Source organism: Opisthocomus hoazin, chromosome Z, assembly GCF_030867145.1.
Source record: "Opisthocomus hoazin isolate bOpiHoa1 chromosome Z, bOpiHoa1.hap1, whole genome shotgun sequence".
Lineage (NCBI taxonomy): Eukaryota > Metazoa > Chordata > Aves > Opisthocomiformes > Opisthocomidae > Opisthocomus > Opisthocomus hoazin.
In genome coordinates, this window is record NC_134454.1 from 33394891 (window position 1) to 33421910 (window position 27020).

Below are 27020 nucleotides of genomic sequence, written 5' to 3' on the forward strand. Positions count from 1 at the left end.
AGTGCAGAGCCTTTTATATACAATGTAATCAGCCATCCCTTTTGTCTCCTCACCCACACCTGCATACACCATCTTTGCAGGGCATGGAGAGGTAGTACTGGAGTAAACATTCAGCTCTGCTAGTGAATAGCCACAGCTGTAATCAAATGCCTTTGCATTACTACAATCCCATCTTGCTCCTCTCCTTCATTTCAACCACTCTTTCAAATCAGCCATACTCTCATTTGTTGTCAGATTCTCAATCAATTATTAAGCACTTCAGACATACCGAATTCCTACCTGTACACCACCTTATTGAGGTATGTAAAATTTGAGCCCAAAATGGCACTGTTCTCTGGAATAATTGGACCACCACAGGATACAGCTTTAAAAAGACAGGATCACAAGAGAGGTTGATACAACACAAATAAAACAGAACAGAAAATCAGGATTTGCATCGTTTTCTCTAAGTAGGTTTAGAGAGGCGTAAAGCCCTAGGCAACACTGGGTTCTTAACTAAGCTGCAACTGACAGTTGGGGCTTTTTATCTGACTTCACCTTGCTGAGAAACTGGACTAACTGTAAATAGGTAGTTGGAAATGTTCTACAAACCACACGCTTGACTGTCAAAAGAAGTCCATATCCACCCCTCCCAATGGACAAAATAACTGTTTTTCTGACACTGTCTTTGACACCCCTTCATTTAACTCTGTTGCTTCAACTCATTAGTTCTGGTTTTCTAAAGAAACAATTTCTGCAACTATACCATGTATATGCACATGCACCAGCCTGCCCTCTCTGGTTGCTTTTTATCCACTGAAACACAGTTAATGATCTTTAAGACATTAAGTTCCCCCAAATTCCTTGAAATTGGGAGGTTGGATGGAGAAGAAAGACACTTTCCGTGCTTGCATTAAAATGAGATGAGTCTACGCCTTTGACACTTTAGAGAACCTGCATAAGAGAGTAGCACTATGAATATTACAACTGTTGGAAAAACTTCAGCTGGTGCTTACATCTCTTAAAGAAACAGAGACTTCAACCTGAGACCCGTGTATACTAGGACAGGGTTTCATTAGCTGCTGTGGTCTTTAAAGGCTCTACACTACTGCTTTCCCCCTTCCATGCCTATTAACACCACACATTACAATATGCATTCTCCCCAGGAACCACACCTTCACAATATGGTATTGGGTGGCTCCACTCTCCGGACTCCCTGCATGTAAGTTTAGTCACTCCTCTCAGTTGAAACCCTTCTTCACAGGAAAACACTGCTTCACTGCCAACACTGTAAGTGTCCCCATATAAGTGGCCATGCTCTGGATTTCCTGGATTACGGCACTTCACCGGTTCTGAGGAGGAAGACAGAAACTATCATTAACATGAATAAGTACTAGGTTTTGTAAACAAGCTGCAGTAGATATCCTCGTGAATTTTCTGAAGTATGAAGGCAGAGCACATGGAAAACACTCCTAAGTAGATTACAGCCTTACCTGCTCTTCTCTGCTCTGTGTGTCAGTGACAGGCACTAAAGACTTGTGCAAGTAAGGAAATGTTGATATGGAAGAGCCCTCTGTAACCGAGTTTGCATTCATTGTCAGAAGCAAACACATCTCACAGTCATTTTTCTCTCCGTGAGGGAAAGCCCACTCCAGCATGTCCAGCCCTGAACACAGAATCAGCTCAGCTACCTTTTATCCCAACCTGTGCCACTGTCTTGGCATCTTCATGTGAAGTTACCTTCCCTAATATTTCCACAGGCAGCTCAGCCCTACTCAAATGCCTGCAATAAAGTATTTCTTCACTGCACATCTCTGCTCTGAGAAGTGACACATTGTTGCATGTGGCCTTCCCAGGTCTCCAGCACACCTGCTCCATGTACAAGAGATTTCGCATGTGTGTATGCCTCGGAGCAGAATACCAACGACACAGGGAGAGGTGAGTTCTTAAGAAACAGGAGACACTTCATCACAGCCTCATTCAGGCCAAAATGACCTGGAGCTGAGAGCACACCTGCCCTGTATCTACCTAGATATCAATTACCGGCAACTGTCTTCCTAACAGAATCTTGGAATGGCTAGCCTGATGTTTTTCTTTCCCATACCTGCACATTTTTTACCATCTCCTGTGTAAGGAGGGATGCAAGTACAAACATAGGATCCATTTGTGTTGAGACAAGATGCATGTTCATTGCAGTCTGATCCAACAGCACATTCATCAACATCTACAAAAAAGAAATGCAAAAAAGACATCTCTAGGGTGATATTTGTAACAAGCGCCTGCTTTAAATTTGTTTCACTGTCAAGAGGACTCGCTTTAATTAGTTTAATTAAAAATCACTTTTACTTCAATCACATTTTTTATGCACTAGTAAAAATATTTATTATTTAAATTCATATTTATGCTTTCTACGTAATTTACTATGAAATATTGTGAAATGAGAGAAAATCAGAGACAAAGCCTATTAGCCTTCAGTCAATACATCCACAAAAAGTATCTAGCTTCCAAGTAGTAAAAGAACACACATCATAATTCATGTGTGTTACTACTAGTTTGGACAGACACTATGAAGAGGACTTTTGCATTAAGCACTTGCTTGGGAAATCCTCTATATTTCAAACTTCCCATCTGTAAGACAGGAAAACTTAGCCAAGAGGGGAAACACTCTGAACATGAAATATGACCAGAGCACCATATTTGCTGAAGAGAATTCCATTAGACTAGGAATGAGAAATGCCTGCAGTTGCCAGAAAAGTTAAAATCAGCTCAAAATATATTAGTTATTACAATTAACTATTTATATGACAGTAGTGCCTAGAAATGACCAGTGATGATTTATGCTCCATGTGGCTTGCTACTGTACAGCAAAAAAAAATCCCTTGTTTCAGAATGTTTCATATCAGCTCTCAAATCTTGACTGTACAGAAGTGTTCTTGGTATGTAAACAACAAGTCATAAATTACAAACCGTTAATTTCAAAATATCTGGCATCAGGGATTATTCCTTGTATAAACCAGACTGTTAGAGACAGACCAATTCTTAATTTAAAAGCCCTGCTACAGGACAGCTGTTGAACTAGGTACACCACGCAGACATACAGCTAGAGTTCTTTGCCAATTTCCAGGCAAAAAACCAACTTGGTTAAAAAAGCAACAAAATTTACTGAATTGGTGTGTTCATTCTTCACTGATGAATGAGTCTGGCCAGCATGAAAAGAATCCAACACTGATCTGAAAAGAATAGGGAGTTTCTTTCTGGCATGTGATAGAAGGGATTGTAAGAAATGTGAAACCATCACAAAGAAGCTTTAATATTTTCTAGTTTTTAGTAGTCTTTCTTATTGCAGTTTGTGTTCCTGCATACATAATGATCTGATGATGTAACTGTTACGCTAATCCCTGTTTCTATTAAGGAATGTAGTGGATGAATGTAAATACAAGTTATCACTTCGTTGTTAGACAAAATAATTACGTCAAACAAATGTGGTCTTGGTCCTCAGCAAATAATTGGGATAACTGTAGGATAAAAGAGACTCCTAAATAATTCTGCTCCAGACAGCTCAGCCTTGGGAGGGCAGATGCACCAAGCTACAGAGATAAAGAGGCACCAAGAGGGCAACAAGACCAGAGCAAAACAACCTGAAGGACATGAAGTACCTGATCTTAGAACTGAGTTTGCACAGATAAAAAGGTCAACCAGCAAACACCGTAACGAAGAGGATGGGCCTTCACCTTAGGACCCCCAAAGATCACCCAAGGATGCTAACAGACATGTGTGAAAGACATTTACATCGGCTAATTAGTTCCGGAAAAGAAATGAATATGCTAAGCATTTCTCAGAAATATAATGAATATTGTGATTGTATTTAACCTGAAATGACACGGTGTTTGGTGCGCACATTTGGAGGAGAGATCCCCCATGTGCCCGGCACCGCAATAAAGAATACCTGCTTAACAGTATACATTGTACTGTTAGGTTTTTCTACTGGATTTTCGAATCACATGGAGGATGAAAACCGTACATTAAAATCAAAACAGCTGCCACTTACGGCAAACATCAGGAGAATGTAAAGTGCTACCACAGCAGAACTGGAATGACTGCTCCTCCTGTAATGTCTTGCAAGGCAAGGAAGAGTGGAAGGACACTATGAATCAGATATACAATAGAGCAAAAAGAATGCCCCAGGGTGCAGGTTACACTATACCAGGCTTTGTAAGCACCTGCCTGGAGCGTGAATCAGAAAGCTAAAGGGTGGGTCAGAGCCACTCTTGTTTTCGTTTTCCCCTTGGTATACTCTGCTTTATGAGAGTCGAAGCAAGCTGGAAGGTGGGGCACAGGATTTTTGCTTCTCAGCTTCATGCTTCGTACTGCACAGACATCAAACTATGTGGACAGCCTTGCAGCATCTGCTCTGACTCCGCTCATCTTTAGGCTTGGTGTAAAGTGCAAAGGAGAGAGAAACAACAGACTGGACGGTCTGTTCAGAGGTTCTGAAGGAGTCCCAGTAGACAGGATGCTATGAAACCAGACAGATCCTACTCCAAAGTGAATTTTGGCAGACCTAAAAGGCTTTGCTTTTGCTTGCCTTGACTGGAAAAAAAAAAAAGTGCTATACTTACATGAAATAAAAAGTCAAATCAAACATAAGTCTTGCCAGGTTGTTACCCTGCAACTCCCATGTTAGGTATGACTAAGACAGCAGCAATCTAAGTACAGTTAGCTAGTGGATGCCAGCAGGGATCTGCTGGAGACATGGTCCTACAAGAACAGCCACAGCCAGTCCTCCATATGCAGTATTATGCTGGTCTACTCCACCTTTTAGCTCCTGCAGCTGCATCCAGTACATCAGACCCAGCTGACCAGGAAGCAGGTTATGGTGTGGCAACTAAGTGAACTTCGTTGGTAAGGGTGCTCCCAGCCCTCTCCATGTTGCAGCTGCTTGCTGACAGGCCTGTGTGACTGACCAACAAACACCCACAATGGAAGAAGGCTCAGAGGAGACGGGCAAAGGTGATCTGCCCACGAAGCTCAGGGAGTAATTAATGTGGGGGTGTGACTGAGCACAGCTATTAAAGAAGCTGACTCAACATACTGGGGACAGGATGGTGGCCTTTGTTTTAGGTAAACAGCTATCAACAGTTGAGTGGATCAGCTGGTGGTGTAAATGTTTCTCTCCGAGTTCATTAAAGGAGTCAGAATGTCTCCCTGAGTTAGCTAGACCATAGAACCACAGAACAGTTTGGGTACTTCAGACCAGCATGGGGGGCAACTGAATACGTGGCTCAGCCCAACACACAGTATAAAATCCAGACAACTAGCAACAGGCTTCAGCTGGCTGCCACCCAGGTATTCATTTCTGGCTAGTGGGGCCACCCAGTTTTATGACGGTGAGCATATTCTAGAGACTGGTAATCGGAAACACACTAGTATTGTGACTGAACTGTGTATTGCAAGTGCTGTATTTTGCTAAGTGTAACCTGCATGTATTTGTATAGTGTTATGCAGTATATTTTGTATTACTCTGCTAAATCAGAAATCCTGCACAGCATCAACTATCTTCAGGTAAGTAAATTTCATATTAAACATTACAACCTCCACGCCTGGAACATCTAAAAGAATCTAGTTAGAGCATATGGGACACTGACAGTGTACTGAAGCACAGGGAAATACACAGGTTAGAATCAGAGAATGCAAGGACTCCAGGGCTAAATGAGCCTGGAACGAGAGAGGCTGCGAGTGCAATGTAGGCTTACTAAGTATGGGGTGTCCAGCAAGAGGACTGACAGACAAAAGTGCCAGAATGTAGCTCTGGTTTCACATAATACTGAGCACAGGATTTCAGAGATGTTAATATTTTGGGGTGTGATCTGAGACTCTGGTCAGCCTTCACAATTTCAGAATGAAACTCCACCCAAACCCAAGGGCACAGGAGCAGTGCAAGATTGCCAGCCCATGCAGCCACATACATGGCACATCTCACCAAGGCAAGACGGTGAAATGCTGTTCCAGCTCCCGTTGTCCAGGCACAACATCCGAGAGTCGCCCAACAAATAGTAGCCATTGTTGCAGTGATAGGTAACGGTACTGCCAGCAAAAAAGTCCTCAGCAGAATAAAATCCATTTTCTAAAGGTGGAGGCACTCCACAGCTGATTCCTGCAACATGAGTGAAAAGAGGGCACAGACATGAGCAGAGCAGACACAGATCAACTTCAGAATAATTCCACGAGAGCCACCACTGATGATTTTTTCTCTGCAACTGTGGAATCCCATCTGCAAGAGCGCCGAGACCTTTTCCGAGGTAGCTAATTGATTCCAGGTCCGTCGGAGGGTCTTATTTTGCAGGCACTGGTCCATCAGAGACTGAGCAGGACTCTCCAGCTCCTGCTATTCTGCTAGCTCTGGAGGAGACATCTGTGACTAATATATGAGCAGATGCCCTTCGGTCACAGGACACTTCCCCTGATAATGAATAATCCTTGGCGAGTTTTAAGGAAAAAGGAAAAGTAAGTTTGGTGCCCTGGGGGTTCCTGTTACTTCCCTTCACTGAAAAACAAGCCAAATGTTACTGTGTTTGACTGTTGCAAAGCTAGCTAACAGATTACTGCTAAGTGGTTACAGTACTGGTCTGAGACCAGGGAGTGGATGAACGATGGAGATATTGGAACTGACCTCATATACAACCTTGGGCATGACTTTTAACTATAGTAAATAAGCCCTTCTGATCCCAGCTGTGCCAGCAGAAGGCACCACTGCACCTGCCTGCTATATATTCCAGCAGAACTGCTGTGCATCTTCATTTCAAGCATGATATGAACTTATTCCAACCGCTAGACAGTTTGTCTTTGTAACTACATGGATTGTAGCAACTCCTTGCCCCCCACTCATGTGCAAGGATCACACAATAAGACATTGTTAAACGTTTAGAGCCCGTGGTAATGGAACCCAAGTACTTGCTGTAGAGGGTTAGAAGTGAAGAACCTGTAACAAAGACAGGCTCTGAGGGGATGGGGACCTGTGGTTTTGGGGATCTTTGGTGGCAGGAAGAGGAAGAGGACCCTGGTGGGTGAAGGCAGTGATTACAATGAGCCTGATTCAGTCAGTAGAAGAACCTTTCCTGTACCACACCTTCCACTGTAATTTTCATGCAGGAAATGGCGATCTTCAACCCACCTTTATTCATCAGGTACTTGTGGAACAGGCTGAGAAAGGCCAATGGGTGAGTCTGGTCCTCATTTACTCAGCATGTTTGTGGCAGGTAAACCCTGTTCTGTCTGAGCTCTCTGCTCAACAGGTAAAACTGCCTGGCCCAATACAGAGAAATCAGATGACAACACTAAGAAGATTCTGGTGGCTCGTCACTGGTAACTCAAGAAGAAAGAGCAAAGCTGTCTCTGCCAGTGAACTTATGCTCTGCCCAGCAGGAGTTGTTTTTGGGTAAATCCTCACATGCATGCTATTCTTTAGGCAGAACAGGAGACAGATCCTGGATTTGTGCTGTGAACAACTGAATAAAGAGGAAGATATGAAAACCACATCAAATCTAGATCAAACTATTTTAAAATTATTTTTAACAAATTTGATGATTTTCCCCAAACTACTGATCAATTTCAGGATCATGCAATACCTGCTTCTGGAGCTAATTTAGTCTTCTGCTGAAATTAAAAATATAGTCAGCTCCAACACATGCAGCTGCAGTCATATGTGCAGTCACATATGCAGAGGAGAACCAAAGGAAGGCAGAAGGCAGGAGCAGGAAAGTAGGAATCAAAGAACTTTGACAACCTGAATATATACAGCCCAATTTCTTTGAAGAAATCCTGGAAGTCCAGGAGCACCTCTAAGTCCTGACAGAAATATCTGCAGCCTTTAAAGAAATTACTCTATAACATACCAATGTCAAGGCTTTTACTTCAAACCAGATGTTCTCAGGGACACAGAGATATTCTAACGTTTCCTGTGCATCTTCCACACTCCTGGTGCCAGTGGGGAGGAAAGTCTGGAGTATCAGATTGCTGATCTAAATAGACTCATTTCTGCCATGGGCATTAGAAACTGACTGAAAAAGGTGGCAGAATCTGATCGTGGCATAGTTCCTGCTCAGTAAAACATGAGCTTAGTTTTAAGCATATATGTACATGCTGTAACGTGAATGGATTCAAGTACATCGTAGCTGCAGGGATAAACAGGCCATGAATAGTGATAGGGTCCAAATAAAAGCTAGGGTTTCCTAATCCTGCCAGCCCACTGAGACAACTCACTTTCACAGCGGGGAAAAGGCCGTGTCCACTGTCCCAGGTTAAGGCAGTGTTGAACAGAGTTTCCCACTATCTGGAAGCCTGGGTCACAGGAAAGGCTCACTTTTGACCCGGGCTTTAAATCAGCAGAAGAGGCCCGCAGATGTGGTATGGATCCTTGCAAAGACGGACAGTCTGTGGACAAAATATACGCATATAGTAAGAGATACAGCTATGTGCTGAAATGAATAATTCTGTTATCTGATTGATCCTGTTTTGGGAACTGTTATGTGTGCTACGTAAGTGTAGAAGTGAGGAGGCAGTGTGTATTTTAATATCATCCAATTATTTTTAGAATAAAAGACAAGAAAAACTTTTTTCTGACACAACACCATCTTCACATTTTCCCCATCTCAATTCAGGAAGCAATAAATCTCTGTCAGAGATTCCAGTGAACTTTTGTTACAAAACCCTGGAATTCAAGGAACGAAGGACTGAATGTTCTAACTGTCAAATTATCAGAATAATTTATTCAAGGTTAGTAGGGCAAAGGCTGCAAGCTAGCATATTTGACCTCAGAAAAAAGTCTTGTAATATTGTTCAGAAAAAAAGGGTTCTAGGAAATAAAGTTCTAACCAGCACAAAATATACTCTTGTAATCTATCTTCACTCTTCCAACAACTCCTGGCAGGAAATCTGGCCAGGCTAGTACATTTCCTTTTTGGAGTTCTTCTGGACAGGATGTAGCCAGAGATTTTACCTAAGGATTTAAAACAGTCGATTAGGTGCTGTTTAAGGACCACATAGGAAAAGAATGTAAAAAAATATTCCTTCCATGTCTGCATGCAACACTACAACAAATCATTGAATAAGCAATGTTCACCCTTTCTAGCACAAGAGGCTTCTGGCTGAATGACTTATTATTCTGTACTTATAAGCCAGCTAGCTGTGGACAGGCATGTGCTGAGGCAGTACCTGAAGGAATACTTGTCATACAAGCAAAGTCTAAAACATAGTTCTTGAAACACAATTGCATTTGTTAGCATGAAAGAAAAATGTATTTATATCACAGAAAAAGGCAGATATGAGAATGCAACCTGAAGAGAAAGCTTGATGTATTTGCAGACAAATGTCAAATGGGAGCCAAAAGGAACTTAATGCTAAAGATCTACATCCCTCAAACTCTGCTAGCTCTGCACCATGTTTGAGGAACAGAAACACAAAAAGGAGCAATTTAATAAAGCAATTTGTTGTTTCCAGGACAAGAATTTCGTGAATTCAATGCACTAGGCTATTGTGTGGCTCTTCAAAACACTGCAGACAAGGCCTACACACACCAATACTAACAGCAGTATCAGCAGTGATTTCAAGGAAAGCAGGACAAGGCCATAACTAACCATGTACTGAAACAGGAATTATATAGGCAAAGTAAGGATAAGAGAAAGAAAGGAACATGCTGTTAGATCAATAGCAGATTAATATCTTGAGAGCAGATCTGGTCAAATATCTTTGATGTAAAAGTTTTCCATTTAAAACATAACTCCTTTAATGGCACCACTAGGGGTTTCTTTTGCATTCTTCCTAGAAGAAACTGAAATGTCAATGGGAATCTTTAAGCTGTTTCAGCATTGTATTTTAATGCAAAGAGCCCTATTTAGATACCGTAAAAATGTTTTCTATTTCTTCACTGTGACTCTGAGAATCTATTAAACGTAGTAGTATTATTATATTTCTATCTGGCCACCAATAGAAGGAACCTGGGGACTACAACCCCAGACGGCACAGCACTTTTAAGCTATTCAGACACCAGTGTGAATCATATGCAGTAGTAAGAATATGCAGACAGACCCTTAATGATGGGATGTCACATAAATATTCCATAGTGGTCCTCTGGAAGGAGCTCAGATGTTTCAATTCCAACATTTGTGAAAAAGAAGGCCATTTAATTCCACTGGATGCGCAAGGAGATTTTGGCTACATGAAAGTGTTTATAAAACCACAAACAAAAGACCAGGGCTTTCAATTCACTCTGCATTGCCTTTGTTCACTATAACTCCAGGAACAGAAAGGAAACATAGTCTCAGAAGGTGACTGGGCTAAGCTGTGTTATTGGCCCAGTACTCCTCATCATGTTTCTCCTTGTCAGGGCAGAAGCAATCATATCTCAGCCATGGAACTGTTGAAAAAAACTTAAGTCCCCTGAGGAGCATAAATGCACAGTAAAAGGATAATTAAGGATTTCATTTTCTTTGAAGATATTAGAGTGGGAAGTGGTCTATGGAGAAAAGATGGTTATTCAATTAAGAGAACATGTTAGTAATTAGGCTACCGAGAGCACTTCCTACTCTTTGGCTCTTTTGTGCTGGAGGCTCATTCCAGTAACTTCCTGGAAGGGCAAAAGCAATGTTTCCTTCAGCGGCGTGAAAAAATGAGTTAAGAAGAGCAAAGATGAGCAGCCCAGTGGACTTTGTACATCTCAGCACAGCCAGCCTACCCGTACAATATAAGCAGCATGACTTCAGGGCACAGCTAGCTAGCTAGAAAGCACAGGTGTGTCCAGTTCATGCCGAACAGTCGGGAAACTGCCTTTCTCAGAAGAGTGACTGGTCTGTCAAGTCGCTAGTGGACAAACTCAGCTACCAAGAATAATGTGCTATACCGTCTGTCTTTGTGAGAAAGGAATGTATACTGAATTATTCTCACATTCCCCTTACCCTGAAGTCCAGTGAGGCAGATCAGATGCTTTTAGCATCAGCTTAACTGGACAAGAGAGCAACCTGCTCTGTTTATTCTGCAGCCATTTTAAAGATCTCACTTTGACAGTATGTGCTGACGGAAAATGCTGAGGCCAAGGGCTGCAAAAAAAAGGCAAAGAATCTTCAGGGAAAAATTTACAATGCGTGAAGTGCAAGTTTGAGAATTAGCCCTTCCAAGCCATATGACAGAGAACGGAGGGCCAGGAAGGACCTCACAGTCCCACCCAGACAACTCATATTCCTATTGTTGTCTGCTCAGCAACAAAACAATCAGACTGTTGGTTTACCTATACAAAATCAATGTGCAAGTGGGTGAGTGATGAAGGTACACAAAGAAAAATCTTGAAGAGTGGACTTCGCCTTTACTTTATTCACTGGGCAACATATTCTGTCACCCTACTTACCTTTATGGCCGAGAATAAGAAGGCAATATTTACTGAATAATTCCAGTTTGCCACCACAAAACTGATAATAACAGATAATGATAGTGATTTACTATCCCAAGCTCTGAAACTAATGAGGTAAAAATTTTATAGGAAGCTTATTGGCTCAGCTCCCTGTCTTTCTTTTCAGATAAGTAATATGGATACCATATACGAAGGACAGGATTTTCTTCGTCGTCCTAACAGTATTGCATTTGAAGCAAATGGGAATTAAAAAAGCCTGTCATTAAAAACAGGCAACTACTGAGAAAGTCTCAGAAAGTTGCACTTGACCTCTTCACCAGTGTGTCCTGTAAAATCACATGTACACTTCTTAGCTTCAAAACTGCTAGTGAACAAAAACCTGAAGATTTGACTTGCCAATACCACAACTGTTACCCCAAAAGCCAAGGACAGTAGTAGATTGCTGGGCAGGTCTGAACCTGGCAGAAAGCTGAAGTAGCAAGGAAAAGGAGAAAGAAGCAGAGGAGACAGTTCATGCTAGAAGCAAAGATTCTACTTTACTTCTCTTGTTCTGTACATTTTATGATTTCGTATTTGGATCATGGGTAACAAACAGTGGAGTGTCAAACTAAGAAGTGGTAAAACGTTTACAAAGTACCAGGAGAAGAGCAAAACCTTTTAATCCAAAGACTCCTCGCCCAAGAAATGCCTCTACCTTTGAACATTAATCCTTGCTATTCAAGTGTTAGGAAGAGTTTCATAATTTCTGACCTTCAGGATTTAAATACTAACAACCAGGAAGGGGTGATGGAGCACCCTGTCATCAGATTTGAAGATAATATTGAACTGGGCGGCCCAGTCAGTACGCTCAAGGACAGAGCTGCACCCACAGGGACCTCGACAGGCTGGAGGAATGGGCCAACACAGACCTCATGAAATTCAACAAGAACAAATGGGAAGGAAAAACCTCTGAATGATACAGGCTGGGGAAAGCCTGGAGAGAGAGCAGCTCTGTGGAAACGGACTCTGGCAGGCAGTGAGCTGAGTATCGTTCAGCTGTATGCCCTGGCAATGATAACAACCAACATCATCCTTGGCTATGTGAATAGGGTCACAACCAGAAAACCAAGAAAGGGATTATTCCCTATTCTCAGTGCTTATTAGACACATATGGAGTATTGTATTCCATTTCGGGCTCCTCAGTACAAGAAAGACATTGACAAGCTGGAGCAAGTTCAGGGGAGGACATCAAAAAGGTGACGGGCCGGCGCATTTGCCGTGTGAGAAGAGGTTGTGGAACCAAGGCTGGTTCAGCCTGGAGCAGAGACAAATTTGGAGACACCTAACAGTAGCCCCCGGTAGCTATGGGGAGGTAATCAAGTATATACAGTCAGGCTCTTCACAGCAGTGCATAGTGGGAGACAGAAACAGCAGTCATAAACTGAAGTGCGAGGTCCCAACTAGATATAAATAAAAAAATTTCACTCCGAGTAAATTTCACTCCGAGTATAACAGTACTGAAACTTGCTTTCCAGAGAAGTTGAGGGATCAATGTCCTTAGAAACATCTTTTCATCTACACTAATTTTTTAACTCTGTGAAAGTTTAGTGCCAAACCTTCATTTTTGGTACCTGAATAAAAGTAGCTTAATATTCTGTTGTACTGCCCATTCAGACTTTTCCTAGGACTATGTAGCTCCAATTTTCCATAGTGTCCAATGCACTGACAGAAATTCTGATGCCTCCCCTCTGAAGTTTTATCGGTGCCTCCACACAGTAGGATGAAGGAACTGTAACCTGTAAAACAAGCCCTGAGCTCTTTTCACTGGGTTTTATTCCTCTTCTAATAGCACGGCTAGCTTTTGTGTATGTCTTCATTTCTCTTTCAAAGCTCCATAATACAGAAAGGCTCAGTCAAAATAGAAGGTGACTTCAGTGTTGAATTTACCACACCTAGTTTTGGTTAAAGCTACTCTACTTACTACCCTAATCCAGAGCTTCATCTGGTCCTCACTGACTGCTGTGGGAACAGAGGTCTAGCTAACATGCTAACTTAGAATGCTTTTTCAAATGTTCATCCTACGCTGAGAGCCCTGTGCACAAACAGTGCAGTACGGACTTACCTGCTGTGGAGAGAGGACGTGGTCCCAAATGTTGAGCTGGCTGATGGAGCCCACAAAAGATTCAGCTGGGTTGAACCCTTCTCCTTTCTGATCTTGCTCTTGACCCAGTACAAGTGCACCACCACCTAAATTCAGAAAGAATTAGAACAAGGATAGGAAACAAAGCCTCACAGGAGGGATCTCCACAGGAAGATTAAAAACCAAGCAAAACAAATTTTGCTACACTACGTTACTAAGATTTTATAGTTCAGGAGACCAGCTACCTTCAACAAATTGTCTCAGCAAACCTCTGGGAAGTCTTATGCTAGACTGGGGTAAGCAAACATAAGAATTTGGAGGTGACTTTCAAATATGTACTACTGCTAAACTCTTGCTGATGAGAGCTGGAACTTTACATGCTGCTTCAGGAACAAGAGACCATTTCTAGCTCAGTATTTGAAGCATATTACAGAGCAACGTAAAATGCAGTTTTGAGCAGGTGGACATATTATACATTGCTAGCTTGCACTTCCTGCTTCACACAAAATTTTAGAAAGTCAGAAAGAACAAATTTGATCCCAAACCCTCAGCAGCGCATTGGCGATTAGGCAGTCAACATTCTGACATGCCATACAAGTTAAACTTCCTCTCCTTGACCAACAGGACAGATGATGTGGATGTGCATTTTGCACGTCACAGGGTGTGTGGACAAGCGCAAAAAGTAATGGAGACTGCACACTTCCTTAGGTCTTGTCTCTGGAGATAACTCCAGTGTAACTGGGAAAGACAATGGCAAGTATAAGGTACACAGCTAAAACGCTTCACTTATATTTTTAATATGCATATTTTTTTGAAACTATGTAAATTTGAACACTGCTACTGTGAAAACACTATCAAAATGAAATCTCTTTGCAGCAATCTAACACCAGGCTTTTCACAGCTTTTCAGTGCTGAAGGTATTCCTTTTCACGTCTTCTGATACTACTGGAAAGACCGCTGATCACAGGAAATAATGAAATAGCAAAACTCATCTTGCTAGCAAAAAATGCAAACATAACTTAAAAACGATGCTTGAAAGTAACAGGAGCAGGCTAATTCAATCAACTCTGTAAACACATTCGCCAGTTCAACTCAAGTTTGTTGTGCGAGAAACCTATTCCCACAAAGCCATTCCAAAATCAGCTCAGCACAGGCTCCTTTGTGGACTAAACTCTGTCACCCCCAAAACAAGCTACCTACTAATTTACCCTGGAAATGTGCACTTTGCTTTCAGTGATGCTGCATGAGGGAACTGTCCTCATGAACAAGAATAGCAAACACGAGCCCTGCATAAATGCTGAAAATGTGAAAACATACTAAAAACACCAGAAGAAACATTTCCTCGCAAGCATAGGAAATTCTGCAACAAAACCAGAATAAAGGCAACAGATCTGGTATAATATAAATAAAGCATACCAGGGATTTTTGAGCCAACAGAGAGCCCACTGCCTCCATCAGACAATTTTCCATCGATGTACAATTTCCATGCCCCATCTGTGCATGTCCATGTGACTGCAATGTGATGCCAGTTACCATCGTTCACCGAAGGGCAGTCTGTGATCCTCTCTTTCCCATTTACATAAAGAACCCAGCTGCATGCAAGGAAGATGAAAGTATACTCAGTTGCAGACAGCAAGTTTAAAAGCATGGTCTGCCCCACATGACTCAAAGAAATGTTATTCACTGAACAAGGTAACCTTTTCTACATAATACAAGAAATCTCTCTTGTTCATTGCACAATCATTGCACGAGACATCTCTCTCTCTCAGAGAACTTGGAAGTTATGGTCATCATACTCAAAGCATGGTGAAATAAGTAATGTGCTTTTGTACTAAAACATGCAGACCCAAGTCTTGGAAGTGTTCAAGGCCAGTCTGGATGGAGCTCTGTGCAACCTGGTCTAGTGGAAGATGTCCCTGCTCATGGCAGGGGGGTTGGAACCAGATGATCTTTAAGGTCCCTTCCAATTCAAACCACTCTGCGATTCTATGATTCTATGATTCTAAGTCATGGCTGTATAGTAGATTTTTAAACTTGCCCTTTGGGTCCATCTCTGCTTTTGGACTCACGCTACAAGGACTCTGAGTGCTGAGCTCCATTTTATCCAGTCATTATCTCAATGTGTCATTTAAATGTGATGTAAATGTAGTCCAGGCAAAAATATTCTGCTTTCTAAACTTCACTGCTTTCTTCCCATTAGTCTTCTATTTGGCAAAAAGTGAAAGAAACAAAGCAAGGAGAAAAACAAAACAAACTATGTTTTACCCATTGTAATCAGTCAGAAGAAATGCATTATCACTTCCATTCTCCACTGCATAAGAAATGGGGGTCCCATAATTTGTGGTGTCAGTGGATTTCATCCAGAATGTACAGGTGATGTCACCAAGAGATGGGAAAACACCATCAAGCATGACGTATCCATAGATACCAGAGACTTCAAAATCAAGATTGAAACCAGTGGACTGTTCTGCAACAAAGAAAAAGAGTTCTCAGAGCTACATTTCTGAAAACCCAGAAAGAGAATCAAATGGAATCTAGGCAAATGCAATACAATGTAATGCAGTCCATCTACAAAAACTATTCATTCACTTTAAATTAATCAGAGGTAGAAGAATGTATAGCAGTCTAACATTAACCAGCATACAGAGCTTTCCAAGGCCAGAAAACACACAGGGCTTGAAGAAAAATGACTGGAAAAGAAGCAGATTATCTAACAAACAATGAGCATGAACCTTGCTTTTCAGTCCTCTATCAATGAAATTATATTTCTATCTGCCATTCAACAACCCAAAGAGGTGTGATCAGCTGGTTCCATTTTATTCACAAGAGTCAAGATTAAAAAAAAAAAAAAGATTTTTTTCTTCTGTTCTGGACTTACTGAAATGCACTGCACTGGTAAGGAGCAGCACTTCCGTGCTGCTCTTCAATGCAGAGTGACATGCTTTACAAGTATACTACATATAAATGTAGCAAGTGGAGCTCTCCTGAAAGCTGTGTGTTACTACACTCTGATGTTGGATGGCAGGTCTAAATAACCAGTGTGTCCTCTGCTGTCCCTGTAAAATCAACACAGGTTCTTCAGCTTCAGTTTAAAGATTCACCAGCTACTACTGTACACTTTACAATTTTCATGGAGTGGCTAAAAGATAAATGGATTTGAGTCTTGTGGTTGTGTGGCCTTACTCCAGCATCACCCAGGAAGTTGCATTAGGTGTGACCCATTTTGCCCGACCATAGCGAACTTGATGCCCTGTTGCCTGTAGGGAACTTCATGCTTTTAGGACTTCTGAAGCTGAGACTACCAGATACTAACCTCTAACCCTGTGATGCAAAGACCTACATGAAATACAAGAAACAGAAAGAGCTAGTTAACTCAGATACACAGAACAAACACAAATTAAACGTGATAGACCTACTAGGTATTAAAAAGGTATTTCTGTGCCTTAGAAAAGAGAAATTGATATAAATATGACACAGCACACATGCTGCCACTTGTCTGCAATTACACTTACGAACACTGCAGTCACACAGCTCCACCTAGCCTCTCAGAGTCCCACAACCCTAGCTGCTTTCTGGGGAAGCCATTATGCAATCAGCCCAGCCAGTGCAAATCTTGCCCAGAGACTTAGTCAAGCCACCTTTTTCTGACACTCGGTCCTGTGTACCTGTTTCACACCTGCTGCCTGTAAAGCCAGGGGGACATTTACAAATGTACGAGTTCAAGGCATCCACACAGGTAGCTTGGTTTAAGCATGGACTCGAGTCACAGTCATTGATGTTCACTTCACAGTTTAGTCCTGTGTACCCTGTCACACACAGACACCTATGGAGGAAAAGAGAAGCACACTTTGAAGTTGGCTGCTGTCATGACAAAGAATCCTAGCCATGAAGCCAGATCCACCAGTGGGAATGGCATATACTGGAAAAAAAAATCCACAGAAGTGATACTACAGAGTTAACAGAGTTTTATTTTGGTTGTTCTTTTAAGTATTCTTATAACTGCATAATATTTCTTCTTGATAGGCACAATACAGTATTTAAACACAGTGTCTGTGGTTTTTTATATGAAATTGGGAGAGGCAATCACTGCATTTCTATGAGTCATGCATGCCTCCTAGAGTCCACAGAATTACAGATGAGAGGTACTTGACTTTTCACGCATACTGAAGGAAAACCAAGGCAGTAAAAAGTTACCAAAACTGCTGGTACTTGGAAAACCAAGGTGTTTGAAAGGCACCAAAACTTTTGGGGCTTTGGGGAGGGAAAGATTTATTAAACCCAGACAACAACAGCTGGTTGATCTCTGTCTTTCTACAGTGATCTAGGGTACGACACCTATCAGTATTTGTAAATTCTGAGTTCAGATACCCTAAAGCAGAAAAAGAAGTATTTGGAAAATTCCACTGGTGCTGGTATTTTAATACCAATGTGCGTATTCTCAATATGTACAGCTATCCCTGTCTTGCAGGCTATAGGCATGTAACATTACCTGTATACAACTGGTCATCACCTATTCTTCTAGTGTAAAGCAAGACAAGCCCTTGAAGCTTGGGAAAGAGGATTTCTTTTGGAAGATCAATATTCAAACCATGTAGCCCTACCACGCTTACACTTAAAACTGTGCATATTTTCTTGTCTACCTTGGAATTTGTTCAAAGATGGAGGACACTAGCCTTTAATTTTTCGCCTATTAAAACCTCCTTTAGTGTGCATAAGTGGACCCTTTATATCGGACCAGGCTGCCAAATGTCTTGCTGAAATCTAAGAAGCCTGAAGCACCACAACGTATCCGACTTTCCTAACTGGATTACAACAATCATCTGCTTTTCACCTGAAGCTGTTGATACCATCTCTGCATGTAGCTCCATTCCTACAGGGTCTGCTGAGACACTCATCAATGTTCTTTTCACACAAAACACCTGTAAAACCTGGGAGACACTTGCAGGAGAAACTGCCAACTCGATCTTCACAAATAGCCCTATTAAAACACGGGTTTGAAAGGCATTCATTGACCTCCATTTCACAGTGAGCACCTGAGAAGAAAAGAACAAAGTCACAGCTCTGCTTTGAATTAACCCAAGAAAAAAGATTACTAACCCATCTCTGTTTTTTCAGGACTGTTGCCGACCTTCTGGGAAACAGCTGTCATAAGGGTAGCCACGGAGGTTTGGGATTTATTGCATTAAGTGAGGTTAAATGGTCACAGAAGAATTACAAGCACCATGTTTGCAGTTGTAGAAATTAAAACTTCAGCAAGCTGTGTGGAATTTAAACAAATACTGCCCTTTATGTGAGTAATTTGGGCTGAACTGGGAAATGACCTGAGAAACTACTCTAAGCAACTAACGAAAAGCTGCTACAGAAGATATTTAGCAGTAACCTTAACTTTAAGGAGAAACATGAAAGCCAGAAACACATGATTCTGGGATTTCTGCTGAGAAAGAGGCTCTCTGCTACAATCGATGAAGAATGAAGAAACTGTGTGTGGTTTTATAGTGGAGGTCTTTGGCAACATGGTAATCCACAGATATGCCTAGTTGTTGCAGAAATCTATGAATGCAGCAGAAAGCTGAGTATGGGGATAGGGAGTCATTTTAATGAAGACCATCTTGTCTATTGTTATAATATTCTTTTTTAAATAAAATAAAAATCAAAAAAAGTATCCACATGGATGCCATTCTTTCCTCAACATCACACAGTGACTTCAGAGCAAAATTAGGAATAGAACACTGATCACTTAGTAAATCCTCCTGAAGCCACATTTACACTACAGGGTCTCTGAGAGATTTCATGGACCTAGGGAATCTATTACATCCGCATCAACATAACATATACGTAATATATAGCAATGAGATTGAAATAGTTTGGACAGGGTAGGAAGACATCTTTTTTGGTCAGAAGGAGTGAAGGCTGACTTCAACAGAAAAAGGTGTACCTGTGAACCCTTTTGCACAAGTGCAGCGGTAACCGTTCTTGCCATCAACGCAATGGGCTCCATTCAAACATGGACTGGAGCTACATTCATTTATGTCTTCCTCACACAAGGGACCTTCAAACAGCAAGGGTTACAGGGCATGATCAAGACATATTCAAGGTCTGCATGCTACAGTAACTGAATGTGGAAGACAGGACAGCACCATGCTGCTTGCGTAACTAAAGGCTACAGAGATCAGGTGATAAAGTTCCGTATTTGACTGCAGTACTTCAAACATCTACCGAGATCATCTGTGTTATTTAGATTTTGTAATGTGAAAGATGTAAAGTCCATGGTTTGTATTTATAAAGTCCAAAAAATATCCAGCAAGTGTTGCTGTTGATAAATGTATAGCCATAAACACGAAAAATGAATGAAACCATTTCTGGTGGAAAACACCAGGCCTTTTTTTTAACCACACAAAATTATCTTCTCAATAGTTTATTTCAATATTTAGGAATTAGGTGCTGTTTTGGGAAAGTACTCAAGCATGTCAGTGTCCCCACAGATATCAGTACCTTCAACATGCATGCACGTGAGTTAAAAAGACTGAGAAAAAAGGTAAGAACAAGCCCACTCCCTTACTCACAGGGCTGCACTAAAGCAACTGCATAAATGCCTTGACTAGTCAGGCCATATTCAGTCTCACAAGCATTTTCCCTGGGGATATTTACTAATTCCATAAATTTCATTCCTTTTTTTGTTTCAGACCAGAAATGTCACAGAAAAGAAGCATACATGCACAAACATGCATGCGGACTGTCCTTGAATGCTCATCCTTTTATTTCAAAACCTATTCACATACACTAGAACCTTACTCTAAACTGTAGATCAGATTGCTTTCCTGCTATAATTCCATGGATGTGGAATTATATAGCCCTTGTGTTTGGTTTTATCTACTTATCAATGCCTATCTGAAGAAGTGAAACAAATTACCTGAATAGCCTGGCTGGCAATGGCAAACAAAGGTCCCAATGCCATCTTTACACATTCCATTGTTGTGACAAGGAGATGATTTACACTCATCAACTTCTGTTTCACATTTCAAGCCTAGAATGCAAAATAAAGGACTGAGAACAGGAAGACAAAATTTGAAATTCTTCATAAACATAGAAGTCATGACTACTTCATGTAGGAAAACATGATTGATTAATTACATACCAGACATTCAGCTTTATTATCTTATCTTTACATTGTGTTTTAACACCAACCTGAGACAAAAGAGAAGGATGCGAGGGGACCTAATAAATGCCTATAAATATCTTAAGGGTGGTTGTCAAGAGGATGGGGCCAGACTCTTTTCAGTGGTGCCCAGCGACAGGAAAAGGGGCAATGGGCACAAACTGAAGCAGAGGAAGTTCCGTCTGAACATGAGGAAGAACTTCTTCCCTCTGAGGGTGACGGAGCCCTGGAACAGGCTGCCCAGGGAGGTTGTGGAGTCTCCTTCTCTGCAGATAGTCAAAACCCGCCTGGACGCGGTCCTGTGCAGTCTGCTGTAGGTGAACCTGCTTCAGCAGGGAGGTTGGACTAGATGACCCACGGAGCACAGAGGTTCCTTTCAACCCCTAACATTCTTGATTCTGTGATTCTGTGAAAATGCTATCAGAAAGCTATGATGAACATCAGGCAACAGACTGATCAGTTCCAAATAGTGGCATTTCATACCTATCACAAGTAACAGAGATCACATCTTGATAATAGCTGAATAATAAAGCATCTGTTTGCTTTGAAGCAGCTGGGAAGCTAACAGTGGAGTACAGGCAGATCTGGTGGAATTCACTGTTTAGGGTGCAAATTTCCAGATTTGCTGATCATAAATATCGCCAGGTGATAGGATTTCAAATCCACTAACTCCACTAAAAGAAACCTCATTCAAAATCTTATGGATATTCTAATTAGTTAGACTATACTCTTGCACTGAAATATTTTGCTCCTTTATGCTTGCTCATGTTGAAGGGCATGGAGACATGTTAGCTCCGCCACCTGCTTCTTAATTTTTTACCTGTATATCCAAGTGGGCATATGCAAATATATCCACTTCCCAATTGTTTGCATGTCCCATTGTTGTGGCATGGTTCCAGGAAACACTCATGAAACACCTGCCAGAGACAAGAATGATACAATTACAGTAAAGGCTGAAATACTGTTGGAACAAAATATTCTAATTTTATACTGCACACTCTATAGTTGCTTTGGAAAGCTGGGGAAAAGAAGTCACTAGCATTAAGTTCTAGTTCTTCGTCTCCTCTGCACACCAAACATCCTTTTTTCTGCAGAAAAATACCAGGAATCTGAACTATTATTTTAAAATTTCTTTCACTTTGCAAAATGTAATTATCGCAGCTGTTGCCTTAGAACCTTCTCAGCTGTGATTCACAGGTGACATTTTACATTACGCTATCTTTCACATGGGAGTTCTCGACTTTCCATCATTGTACCCTGGCTAATCAATTCCTACTACTGGTTGTGAGGCAAACTGGTGGGGAACTTCATTGTGTGGCATTATTTTTTCTGATGTAGCAAACCTGAATTCAGCAAAGCCCTTGAGTAAGCGATCAGCTAAAACCAGAGGAGATCAGTTTGTCACCTGTCTGTATATCATACAATGGTTCAGGTCATATTTATGATCAGTCAATTTTGCTCCTGTATACACAATACCCTAACTTTAGACTCAAATAAACACTCTTGTCAGAGTTACAGACTGGGGGGGGGAGATGGTAGGGGTAAGGGGGCATCTCTGGCGTTGTCACTGGAGTAGATTCTATCACCTGTATTTCAGAGGGGGTACTCACAGTAGAAGGGAGCTCTGCTTGACTCCTCTCAAGTGTATCTATATTGCAATAAGTAAACCAAAGATTTTACAACTGGGACTTAGTTGCCTGGTAGCGCTTTCTGGAATTCAGCATATGGAAGTCATCAGACGACCGAGAGTAGTCAATCTACTTTTTATAGATTGGCTGAACCTCCTCCATGGAGTGTTTTATAAGTGTGATAAATCTTTCATACATCACGTGAAGGCTTAAAGTCCAAAATTTAAGATTGCCAATAGCTGATCCAGCCTCCTTTGTCCAGTGTAAGTGCTTCTATGATTACAAAGAGAGTTTGAGTGTTCCCCTCATGACCATAACTCTCATCTCTTCAGGAAATATAGTCAGTATAAGAATTACATTCAAAAAGGCCTTAGTCAATTACTGCTGCAAAGGCACTCTTTCTTTCATTTGAGATAACATTGGGAAGTGTATCTTGTGCTTGCCTGACTGCTGACTTTGTACTGCTTGCTGATATTTTCTGGAGAGGCTGGTACCATCATTACACTTTCCTCAGCTGCTGAAAAAGTGGAGCCAAAACCTAAGGATGAAAGATATGAAAGTTGTGTTAGTAATACTGTATGGCAAGGTCCCTATTCCATGAGGGCATAATAGCTGCATGTCAGTAATGCATCTAAAGATATGCTGAAAAAAGTGAATTTCTGGAAATAAAAAGCCAACTTTACAGTAACCACATAGTATTTTACAAGTATTTTACACAAATATGTATTTTTAAGTGCTGATATTTCTAAAACACATATATGTGTACACATAAAATATATTTACAGATACACACTTACATGTACACGCATATTTATATATATAACTATCATACATATAGTATACATACACAATGTGTATGAGTGTTTATACACACTCTGTATATGTATACTGTTATTGAGCCTTGGTACGTATCACACAGTCACTTCTTCTACTTAATACACCGGCAACACCAGTAGGCAAAACCAGCTGTGAAATTCACTGGTTGAAATGGAAGGTCTACATTTGTTACGAGCGTAAGTGGACTGTTTTCTGTTAAGACTACTGCTGGCCGTCCTTTAGATGTTCCCTTTATTTGCTTTCTGCAGCAAAGATAATCTGGCTTACTCGAACAATCTGTGATGGATCTGGCACCAACGACAGTTGTTGTTCCATAAAAGGGACAAGACAAGCAATAGGACTTTCCTGCATCTGGTTGATAGTAGTCTCTGGGACAAGGGTAGCAAGGTGTCAAACCTGTACGAGAGAACTCGCCTGCAAGACATGGTACTGGAAGAACAAAAGGACATTTTTTTGAGTGATCACTTGCACCTCCAACCTACCTTCCCCCACCTCTTTCTAGTCGTTTTCTCTCCTCCCCTTATAGTCCTTCCCCAGCCTTAAAGAAATAGTGTGAAACTTCCCAGGAATTCACAGCTCAAGAGCTGCTTATTTAAATAGGTGTTAGGTGACTTGTGGTTCTCAAAGGACTATGGAAATATCTGAGAAGTATTTCTTTCTATTCCTTTTGCTGCTCTGGGGACAGCTTTCAAATGCAACTTCCTTTCCCTTTTATCATTCGTACCTGATTTTTGTTTTACTTTGTGGGTTTTTTTTGTTCAAGAAGGAGTAAGGACAAAAGATCAGTCTTTTTTGTGCTACTAATCCCTGCAGACTATTATTTCCCCTACAAATCTTTCTGGCAAAGCTTCCCAAAGACTGTTGAGGTCAATTTCTTTAAAAAAGTTATGGAACAAACTGTGTTAAAATTCAGTATTTTTGTACAGAAGATGTGGAAGTTGTTCCACAGGGAACAGTGACAAACATCCTGTCATTCCCTTTCTCTTCGGTAAGGAAAAAGGTTTTATTTTCATGTAGGTACCCATCACATATCTCTTTTTATTCATCTTTAGATAAGAATCCATCTTGGAAATCAGAAGGATGGCATTTGAAATAATCAGGGTATCAGGAAATGACCTATCACTTTGCAGGGAAATGCTGCTTGGTCCACACTTAACCAGAAGTGGAATTCAATCTCAGGCAGATGAATTGGGTTACATTAACTGATGTTTAAATATTCAGAAATTTTTAGAATTTAAAAAACTTCACAGTCCCTTTTGTTACGAACCTCCACAAGCTGAGACATCTATTGAGCCTCTTTTTACCGTTGATGTGTCTTTTGGGCAAGGAATGCAATTCTTGGATCCAAATGCTGGCTGATACGTGCCAAGTGGACATGTTTCACAGGTCTCAAGACCATTAGGTGAATACGTTCCCTGCTTGCACTGAGCTGTAAAGCAGAAGAATTCAGAAAGTTCAAGCAATGTCCAACATGAAACATACCTCCTAACCTCTGAAAATAATGCTAAAATCACAAAATATGTCACAAGGACTTTTATTTCTAGAGTTTACACTAGTCTGAAGGACTTCATGGATACTAAGAGCAAAAACATACTTCCATAATGGGGACCAGAAGGATGCCACCAGGCATTCTGAAGTGGCTGTCTGAAGAACAGAAAGTTCTCACCTTTGCACTCAGAGATGCTCCTAGAGTGTAGATACTCAGTATAGCTACCAGATGGACAACTTTTGCATTCCAGCTGCCCTTCCTCATCTTGGTAGGATCCAGTCCAGCAGCTTTCACATGTACGATGCTCGAGGGAGTAATAGGTACCCAAAGGGCAGTTGACTGTAAGGTTGGAAACAGAAGGTTCCCATCAGAATGCAAAACCATACATACTTTCCTTGCCTCTGGAGTTCTAGTCAAATGCTGTTCATGTGAAATGTGACTCTGTTCCTCAGCAAACAGGGTATCTCTCTAGAACACTGCAAAGATCTCACTACACACAGGAAATGGAATTCAATTCCCTATCTTAGCTACACATCACCCACAAGACTAATAGGGTTAAAAGACTGCATACCAAGCACTGTTTTCCTGTGTATCACCAAGTGTGGATATGCCTGATATCCCCATGGGAGTGGCATCCTGGGTAGAAAACTGTCCTTTTTCCACAGGCCTTGGTTAGGAAGATAAACATCCTCTGAAAGTCAAACTGCGCAAAGCATTTCTGCAGTTTATTGTTCCGGGAGACCACAAGCACTGGACTGTGTCAAACCATAACCCTCTGCAAACATCCTCTAAAACCTTGCTTTTCAGAAGGATTCTAAAGGCATGTAAGTAGCAAGTCATTTAGCTTACCACACATTCTCCCCCTCAGCACAGAACCAGGCCTGCAGAAAAGAAAAGCCTTCTCAGTCTCCAGCGAGTTGCTGTCAGCTACAATGAGTTCAGACGCAAACTGAAAAGAATACATGGGTTCCTTATTGAGAGTCCTATTCAGCCTGTTTGTGATCATCTCCAGAGTTTTAAGGAGCCGTTGCTGGTTTTCCAGTTCCAATGTATCATTCCTTTCATCAGGCAGTGGCACGCTAGCTGGGATTTAAACAGAAAACACAAAAAGCACACAGATTTTAGTCAGCTCTTCCAGTGTATTCTGGAGCATATCAAGAGTGCAACGCTAAAGCTTGCCACTGGAAAGTGGAAAGCAGGCCATGTGCACTATGCTCTCCATGAACATGATGCTGTGATCTTTCCCCCAGGCATAAAGCCTGCAATGAAATGGGGCTATGAATGTCTCCAGAAAACCGTCATCACCATCTCCAGCAGGCTTTGTGCACTGAACACTAAGTTTCACTGAATATATTAGAAACATGTTTGGCTTTTTTAAAATGAATAAGAGACAGACAATATCTTGACGTCTCTCACCTGTGATGTTAAATATTAACTTGATTTTGTGGTCGGTCATTGGAACATTCAGCTTATGCCTTTTGACTCGAGCAGGTGCTGCCTTTACAGAGGCAGAGAGATGCTTGGATAAGTCGTCTTCTTGTGCTGCATCAACAAAATCATCATAGGAATAATCCAGTTGATTTGCTGCCCCCCAGCCAGCAGGTCCTGTGAGGCATTAGGAAAGAACAAGAAGAGAAGAAACATCACGTGGAAAGTAAGTGCCTGTACTTATTTCTAAAATATATCCTCAACGGAATGGGGTCTGTCTGAAGCTCCAGACAATGTGTGCTGGCTTTTCCTCCACAGAAGTGCCTACTGAACCAGCACTTTGACTAAAGAAAAAGGAAAAAGCAGTCTCACTCTCAACTGGTATCCTAGACATCCTCAATCTTGTGCACTTAACCAAAGTTTTAAAGAAAAAGTGCTATAAAAGCCTCATGTTGCAATTCTTTCTCTTCCCATGTCTTGCATGGATTCCCACCTGCCAGCAACATCTTCTTAAACAATCCCATATTGTTCTCTATTCCTCTTCCTGCTCAATTTCACACAGCACAGCCTATGCCACATGTCTCCATTGCATCTTCTTCAGCAAAGTGGGAACAACCACTAGGACTGTCACAACTTTCACTCTGATATAGCTACAGTCATCCTGCAAAATCTCCTCTTGCATACTGGAAGTGAATTCACAGCTAACAGGTAAACTTTTGTACCTTTACACTGTGAGGTTTCTGTGCTGATCTGAATCAACATCAAGGATGCTCCACATTTTCTTAACAATCTCCAGAACTATTTACTGTACTTTTACAGTATTTTGTTTTGAAACTATGTTTTTAAAAGGTTGCTTTCTTCCAGGCTAACCAAGCAGGTTTATAGGACTCTGTATGTGTTTTTTTACTCCTCCTTATCATGAGGCATCTCAGTAAATTTTTCCTCTGCACTACACAGGAAGCAGTATCAAAACCAGACAGCAAACA

The 27020-nt window shown here is 41.3% G+C and overlaps 1 protein-coding gene across 1 annotated transcript in view; it reads right to left on the reverse strand.

The window, feature by feature from the left end:
• The window catches only part of SVEP1 (sushi, von Willebrand factor type A, EGF and pentraxin domain containing 1), a 133753-nt gene that overhangs the window by 37745 nt on the left and 68988 nt on the right, over window positions 1–27020 (reverse strand). Inside the window, exons 15-34 of the mRNA XM_075410818.1 lie at window positions 26023–26211; window positions 25456–25689; window positions 24784–24945; window positions 24385–24546; window positions 23385–23546; window positions 22724–22818; window positions 21473–21569; window positions 20407–20520; window positions 19432–19545; window positions 18328–18529; window positions 17162–17319; window positions 15762–15963; window positions 14913–15088; window positions 13479–13603; window positions 8851–8974; window positions 8239–8409; window positions 5960–6133; window positions 2084–2203; window positions 1155–1331; window positions 280–364 (exon numbers count right to left, since the gene is read on the reverse strand). Coding sequence (XP_075266933.1) covers window positions 280–364; window positions 1155–1331; window positions 2084–2203; window positions 5960–6133; window positions 8239–8409; window positions 8851–8974; window positions 13479–13603; window positions 14913–15088; window positions 15762–15963; window positions 17162–17319; window positions 18328–18529; window positions 19432–19545; window positions 20407–20520; window positions 21473–21569; window positions 22724–22818; window positions 23385–23546; window positions 24385–24546; window positions 24784–24945; window positions 25456–25689; window positions 26023–26211 — 3043 coding nt within the window. The remainder of the gene's footprint in view (window positions 1–279; window positions 365–1154; window positions 1332–2083; window positions 2204–5959; window positions 6134–8238; window positions 8410–8850; window positions 8975–13478; window positions 13604–14912; window positions 15089–15761; window positions 15964–17161; window positions 17320–18327; window positions 18530–19431; window positions 19546–20406; window positions 20521–21472; window positions 21570–22723; window positions 22819–23384; window positions 23547–24384; window positions 24547–24783; window positions 24946–25455; window positions 25690–26022; window positions 26212–27020) is intronic.